The sequence below is a fragment of the Saccostrea cucullata genome, unplaced genomic scaffold, assembly GCF_032062105.1.
Source record: "Saccostrea cucullata isolate Sc308-1 unplaced genomic scaffold, CSIRO_AGI_Scuc_v1 ctg13184, whole genome shotgun sequence".
NCBI classification, from domain to species: Eukaryota; Metazoa; Mollusca; class Bivalvia; order Ostreida; family Ostreidae; genus Saccostrea; species Saccostrea cuccullata.
The window spans coordinates 7465-15431 of NW_026920815.1; the positions used below are offsets into that span (position 1 = coordinate 7465).

The window sequence follows — 7967 nt, forward strand, 5'->3', positions numbered from 1 at the left end:
AAAAACAATTTAATTATATCAATATTTCATGCTGCTGACCAGGAAAAAATATAGCATTCGGTCATACAAGTATAATTTTAACAATGAAATTGCAGAATTTAGACAGGATCGCAGCACTTTTTTTAGAAACTACAATGCGTGTTAAAAATATTTATATACTAAACTTGGAAATTTAACTTGGTTATGCCCTTGCACTAGTGATTGATATGTGACATCAATACTTCAAGTCAATGTGCTAAAATCGCGTGACTGCCGCATCACGTGGACTAGTTTAAATACAAAATATAATCGTCCTCGATATGTACTTATTAATGCATGATTACAATTATCCGATATAAGTAATATACTAAAAATAATCGCCATCCCGATTACGAATACATTTTTAAATGCAAAATTCCGTCGATTTTTCCATTGCGCACCTTAACTGTACTGCGAAAAGTAAAACGTTTGCATTCTTCTGACAACTAATTCCAGATTTAACAAACTTTCGGCTAATAAAGTTTTCAGATTATATTTCTAAAAATGATATGAAATTTCATTATATCAAATACAGGCACGAGTAAAGCTTAGTTTGCTTAAAATAGACAAGTTAAAAATCTGAATAGCTCGAAAGACCATGTGTTAGGCAAGACAGTATGCTGGCGACAAATCATTCTCGTGTTTATTAGTAAATCTAAAGATTTTTTAGAGATTTCTTGTTAAGAAAGAGTTCGTCTCTGCCTTGCAAATAAAAGGCGTCGCGAAAATTGATCAATAGTGATCTACAGTATTAACTTTTTCCATGCATGACCGAAAAAGTTTTTACTTTTGTATTGATTTTGTGTATCAGTATGAGATAAAAAATAATTCAGCAATTATTTCATAATTCAAAAGAATTTTACCTTTATTTTCATTTTAAATTATTTCAAAAGTCCCTTCATTATGAAATACCTTCGTAAAAATATTTTAAAATGGAAATGGGCAATAAATAAACTTCTTATTCAAATTTGATGAGATATATTTGGCAGTTTTAAAACACTTCTGTATTTTAAAGGAAGAATAGTAGATGTCACCGTTTATGAAGTACAACCCGATCTTAGGCTAAAGGTGCTGTACAAAGCTAAAGCAGGGGCGTGGGGAGGGACTCGGATAGACGAGGCCTTCAAACAGATGTTGATCGAAAAAGTAGGAGCATCCATCATCCTTGAGTTTTCCCGCTCATATGGAGCTGATTATGAGGACATGTTCAGAGAATTCGAAATCAATAAGCGTGCTATTACTGCTAACACAAAGGGCAAGGTCACCTTGAAAATTCCAATTTCTCTGATGGAGACTTTCGAAGAGGACACGGGAGAGGATATCCAAAAGGCAATAGAGAATACCAAATTCTCGGGAAAAATGACTTGGGTAGGGGACAAAATCAGAGTCGTAGCAGAAGTGATAAAGAGCTTGTTTGAAGTGGCAGGAGATCAAATTGTGGATCATGTTAAAGACCTAATGAAGAAACCGGAAATCTCAGGAACCAGCAATGTTATAGTGGTGGGAGATTTTTTCTGAGTCACCAATTCTACATGACATGACCAAGCAGTCTTTTCCAAATATGAGGGTTATTTTCCCCCCGATCAAGGGCTTGCAGTTCTCAAAGGGGCAGTGATGTTTGGACACAGACCCGTCACCATTTCTTCTCGCATTGCCAAATAAAACTAAAACTACAGCCAACTTTTATCCAAGCATGCGAATAGCTGAAAAGAAAAAAAATATTCTGAAATATGAAGAAACATATATGTCATCAAATTAAGTCAGTTTTAAAGACATATGTTTTCGCATTTTCACACGGTCCTCAAAGGGACAGTGCTGTTAGGACACAACTCTGTCACTTATTGTTCTCGCATTGCGAACTAAAGGTTCTACAGTCAACTTTAATCCAAGTAATCGAACAACTGAAAAGATTGATCGATTGATTGTATATTGTTTAACGTCTCTCTCGAGAATTTTTCACTCATATGGAGACGCCACCACTTGCCGATGGAGAGCTGCAAATTTTGTCCTATACTCGGCACTCAGGACCATTGAGCAGGGAGGGATCTTTTTCGTGGCTACGAAGTGAAGAAACCAATGATTTCAACAAAAGAGATGCTGGAGGCACAAGTAAGTGATGTCAAGTGCCCACATTATATTAGCACAATGATCACATCATTTGTACACCAAGAAATTGATACTATGTTAATTTGTGGTTTCTTTCTTCTCTTCATTCATTATTTACTGTAATCACTTGACAATCGATTCTTGGTCAAAAAATCCTCTCAATAGATGTATTTTACGCTTTCAGACTTGGGACACAGAGAACATGCCCTCTACCGATAAACTGCTGGTGGCAGCCATTGACTTAGGTTCCACCTACAGCGGCTTTGCATTTTCCTATAAACATGAATACGAGAACGACCCTTTGAAGATCAGGTCAAACAACTGGACATCAGGTTCCGGGGGTCTCTTGACCCTAAAGACCCCAACCTGTGTTCTGTTCAGTAAAGACAAAGTGTTCGACTCGTTTGGTTACGAAGCGGAGGATAAATATTGAGAACTGTCAGAGGAAGAGGAACAACAGGAGTGGTATTACTTCAAGAGGTTCAGGATGTCACTCTTTAACAGAGAAGCAAGTTCTTCTCTTAGTCAGTAAAACATGTAAAGATATTTTAAGTCAGGATTGTTATTAAGGGGCCGGGAATTTCTCAGTTTATATTGACGTAATTCTTTAATTCCACAAGACCACCCTGTTAAAGGAAAAACCTTTAGCTCATTTCTACTTTTTAATGTCCTTGTTTTTTTTTTTTATTTTTTTTTTTTTTTTAATCAATTCTGAGATTTAATCCTTTTTCAATTAAATGCAGAAAGATAAATAAAATTAGAAATATTTGACGAAAGGAAAAGTTGAAATTGGTTGAAATTTTAGGGGTTAGAATTTTTAGCTCACCTGAGCCGGAGGCTCAAGTGAGCTTTTCTGAACAAAATTTGTCCGTTGTCTGTCGTTGTCATTGTTGTTGGTGTTGGAGTTGCTGTCGTCGTTAACTTTATACATTCTACAGAACCACTGGACCGATTTCAAACAAACGTGCCAAAAAGTATCCTTGGATTAAGGAAATTCAAATTTGATCAAATGAAGGGCCACGCCATTTTCAAAGGGAGAAAATTATGAATTTGTGAAAAATAATGGCATTTTAGAAAAATCTTCTTTTTAAAAAGTACTGGGCCAAGAAAGAGGAAACTCTTGTTGAATCATCCTCATCCTAGTGTAGATTCAAATTTATTTAAATAATGACCCCCGGGTGTATGTTTTGGCCACAGTGGGGATCAAGTTTAACATTGGAATACATAGGAAATTTTTAAAAAATCTTCTCAAGATTAACTGGGCCAGGAAAAATAAAAACTTGTGTAGAAGAATCCTTTCGTAGCTAGGTTAAAGGACGCCTATAGGAAATATGCCTTAAAATATCCCGAGAAAATCAATCAAATTTTGATATCTTAATTATTAGCATGAGTTTAAATTTAATGGGAATTGTACTAATGCAAATGTATGCATTGGGTCTCAACCGAGTTCGGCCAAAGCGACTTTACGTCATCAGCTGTATGTCACGAGACATCGTTAAAATGAGAAAAAAATATGTACGGATACAACATTCGTAAAAGTTCAACAATAAATGGATAATTTTTCACCAAGAAATTGATTGTGTTTTCTTTAAGGTAAGTCACTCCGCAAGTTTGTTATATCAAGGATTTTTTTTGAAAAGTATATTTTTGATAAGTAATCATAAAGTGTAACTCAAAATCGCAAAGAAAATAGGGGGTCAGTGTGCATCCTACTGATCTACGGTACATTTAAGTTGACCTTTTTGCACTTAAATTTCATCTCTGGTTAATTACTTAAACCCTTGTTATATTTGATTAGATGTAAGCAAGGCAATAAATATAATCTTATTTTACGTGAAATAGTTTGAATAATATTTAACATTAAAAAAATCCTGCAAATTAATGTGCGTAAATTATTGTTTGACCTTTTTGCACTTAAAAATAACATATTTGGAGTATTGAAAAACTTAATAGGCAATAAAAAATTTCTTATATCAAACTTTTTACGACTTGAGTGCTGATCAGTCACAAGTATCAAGTAGTTTAAAATATTGAAAGAAAAAGGTGGGGTCAGTGATGTTAATTTTGAAATATTTGTCAAAATATGTGATTTTCAGGCTAAAAATGGTGTAAATTTGACCTTGACTTCTTTCATATATTTTCATTTTTTGGGAAAGTTTGTTGAGAGATGGTGTAAAACTTAGTCTAAAAATATAAATTAAGACCTATATTAAATATTTTTAGCAATATCAAAACGGAAAATATTCTCCAAGTAAAAGTATGTGAGGCTAAATTTCTATTACATTAAATTTTATAAATGTGCAGATTTGCAGAATTTTCTGCTAAATATCCTTCCACCAAAAGAAATAGTCCCTAATAAATCTTGTTTCTTTGTTGATTTTTGAGCAGTTTTTTCATTGAATGTTAAAAAATTTACTTTGTTGAATATAAATATGTTATAAAAATTGAATTTTGATAAGTAGTTTTGAAGTAAAAGCTTCTGCGTGAACTTTTCTAAAAAGCTGAGGAGTGACGTACCTTAAGTCAAATTTCTAACACAAAAAGTGCTAGGAGCAGCTTTCCTATGCACGGGAATTATACACAAGTAGCCGTCTCTTAAAAAACCTCGTGTATTTACATTATACGCATTGAAATATCGTTAAATTACAGAAAAATAACTAACAGTGCACAACTTGCTCCCAGCATTTTTCAAAATAGTAGAGACAATAGCTACATAATGTTATTGATAGTTAAGCGGATATGGTTGAATTCCTGATATTTTCGAGCGTGTGTGCCTGTGATTGTAGTACATTTATGTAAAAAAATGCATGACAACGGCTCTATGAGAGCAGTTCGTAATCAATTTAATGAGACTTTAAAATATTAATCAATTAAAACATAATGAGCTATGCGCTCGACACTTTGAAGTGAAAGTTAATTGCGGGTCCTTCGGACGAGACCTTAAAAACCGAAGTTCCGTGTCAGCGGCAGGCGTTGGCACGATAAAGATCCCTCTCTGCTCAATGGCCCTGAGTGCCGCATAAAGGTCAAAATTTGAAGCCCTTCACTGGCATACGGTGACGTCTCCATATGAGTGAAAAATTCTCGAGAGGGATGTTGAACAATATACAATCAATCAATCAATACTGAACTAATTTTTACTTTTACCTAGCCAGTTGCTCAGGTGAGCGATGTGGCCCCTGTGCCTCTTGTTAAGTTTTAGGTTTAATTTATTTTGAATATTGAAGATGCGATTTCATATAGAACAGTTTTAACAAGCAGACTGTATGTCTTCAATTGCAATTGCTTAAGATGTTGTACACATTTCTCATAGGAACCACTTTCAAAAGCCTTAAAAATAAAATCTATAGACGGAAAAGGAGATGGTGGCTTTAGATGTGTTTTCAGCAGCCATTAAATTCCTGAAGAGTCACCTACTACATTCTCTAGAACGAGAAGACGCAGGGATAAGAGAAGCTGACATAGGCTGGGTCTTAACAGTCCCTGCTATCTGGGACGATCCTGCCAGACAGTTTATGAGAGAGGCGGCAGTTAGGGTATAAGTTATTAATTAGGCTAGATGTCAGTAAATTCAAATTAGAGTTATTTTTTCTTTTAGGAACGGAAACCCATTTAGAACCTATGAAAACTATTTTCGAATGCACTATAACAGTTTGTTGAATTAGTGTTAATATTTTTATTCCTTCTGACAAATAAAAGAAATGATATCAATTAAGAGAATTCTATTTTTTACAAGTTTTAAAATTCGTTATTCTGAATTTTATTTGTTATAACAAACTTTTGGATTCCAAAAAAAGATTATTTATCAAATTTATTAAACAGATTAATTCCATTCAAAGAGAATTCAAAGAAATTGTTTTGTTGAGGACATTATTTCGGAAGATAATAGAAGACTGAGACGTTCATCATCAGCTCCCTAGATCCATCTCTGCAGTACATTTAGCCCAGGTATGCATGCGCATGTATGTACAATATCTAGATATTCTTGTGTTAACATCATAGGAAAAAACCGATAGCGAGTGTGTACATGATCATTTACATGTATTATCACAGTCAGTGAAAACCTAATGCAGTTGTATTGCGATTGTGTTTATATTATGCCCCCCCCCCCCCCCCAGTCCCAACATTGAACATACACATACAAAGTTGCACACTTTTTAAAATATATGGTACAGAGTTCTTGTCAATTCGCTTATATTCTTTGAGACATTATGTGTAATAATGGGGATCAACTGTGACAACAGTAATACAGATTTACACTAAATTAAAGTTTCATTGTTTCAGTAAACGAGTTGACAATGATTACTAAAGATGTTATGTTGTTTTTTCTTTCTGACAGTACACAAACATGCTACATAATATATTTATGAAATATTGTCTGTATCATTATGTTGAAAACAAAACCTACAGTTTAAATCTATGTTTGTAATTTTATAGAATTTCTAAATTAATGGGGGAAATAAAATATTTTTTTTTAGTTTGATTGCATGTCAAGTCAATGAAATTCTGTAATTTATACATTATTTTTGATTTAAGTAAACTATATGATACATAAAACTTCTACTATTGTAGCTAGCTGTCAAGAGTTCCAGTCTTTAGGATGAATAAATAAAAATCCCTTCCATTTCTCCACAGGGTATGTATACTTCTAAAGCATTTCACATTTTTTTAGCATGCAGGTGTGATTATATCTATTTTTCATTTTGGTAAAAATGAAAGAATTTTTTTTTTCATATACTAATTACTTTGTCTAGTAAATGTCAGAGGTTTTAATTTCCCAGAAAAGTTTTGTAACACAACGTTGTTTCTATTTAATATCTTGTCTATCATGGTTTGTTTTGTGTGTGTAATGTCACTTTATTCTACAATGTATTTCATTTGGTAGTCTCATAGCATTATAATGTGTTGCAGCTATTCCCAAAGAATTGGATCTATGGATTCATTCAGGCAGCAAGTTAATCCATCATTTAAGGAAAATGGTATGCTCCATATTAGCCACTATTATAAAACAAGGAATATTCCTGGCAAAATCATAAAATATAACAGTAGAATTGCATTTAATTTATTTTTCAATTAATTATGCATTCAATGCTCCATGTTTCAATACATTGTGTTGAATTTAATTTAATTTTAAACACCAATTTACTCTAAATAAATGGTATGTATACATGTAGGCCTATATCCTGATTTTTTCATACATGTATTTTCAGAATTATTTCATCCACAAGAACATGTAGTGATGGAAATAATTTGCACCTGCTCAGTATTCCTTATAAAGTCTACTATGAATTTGAAAAGCTGTTTATGAAATAAATGTTCTTGATCAATAAATTATGCTTTGACTTTTTCATATACATCATTTACTTATACTGTATAGGTATTGAAAAAGGCTAATAAGATTTGGAAATCTCAACTTGCATATGTTTTGTGTGTTGGGTGTCAATCTCCATCAAGATATTATTTCCAGCATGTACATATAGTGTTAATTTGTTTTTCAATAAAAGGAACTAAAAAGGAGATTATTGATTCAAAACAGATACATGTAAGGGGACCACCATTTTATTCTGAAGGAGAGGGGTGGTTGGCATGTTTTCCCAAGTCATTTTTTAAAATAATATTTATTTCCAATAAAATGAAGGACAGACTATTTATTTTCCTCTTCACGGAAAAAATGTCTGGCAAGCAAAAACATTTTCAACATTTTTACGAGAATTACCCCCCCCCCCCCCCACCCCCTCTTTCGGAATGAAATGGTAGTCTTGTTACCAAATACAGGAATATTAATACTATCCACTTAGTTCTTAAAACGTACAACTTAAATTCCTTAGGGGTTGAAGGTTTAA

General features: G+C 33.2%; 1 protein-coding gene and 1 long non-coding RNA gene across 2 annotated transcripts; both read left to right on the forward strand.

The window, feature by feature from the left end:
- The first annotated feature begins 2106 nt into the window (after positions 1–2106).
- Positions 2107–2603, forward strand: LOC134258328 (heat shock 70 kDa protein 12B-like). Its single transcript, XM_062740854.1, has 2 exons — positions 2107–2127; positions 2309–2603. The coding sequence occupies exons 1-2, from the start codon at positions 2113–2115 to the stop codon at positions 2555–2557; spliced, it is 264 nt and encodes an 87-aa protein (XP_062596838.1). The 5' UTR covers positions 2107–2112; the 3' UTR covers positions 2558–2603.
- Positions 2604–6697: 4094 nt separating this feature from the next.
- Positions 6698–7407, forward strand: LOC134258329 (uncharacterized). The gene is made up of 3 exons (XR_009990145.1): positions 6698–6760; positions 7036–7103; positions 7335–7407. It is a non-coding gene; the product is annotated as an uncharacterized LOC134258329 (long non-coding RNA).
- Positions 7408–7967: the final 560 nt, after the last annotated feature.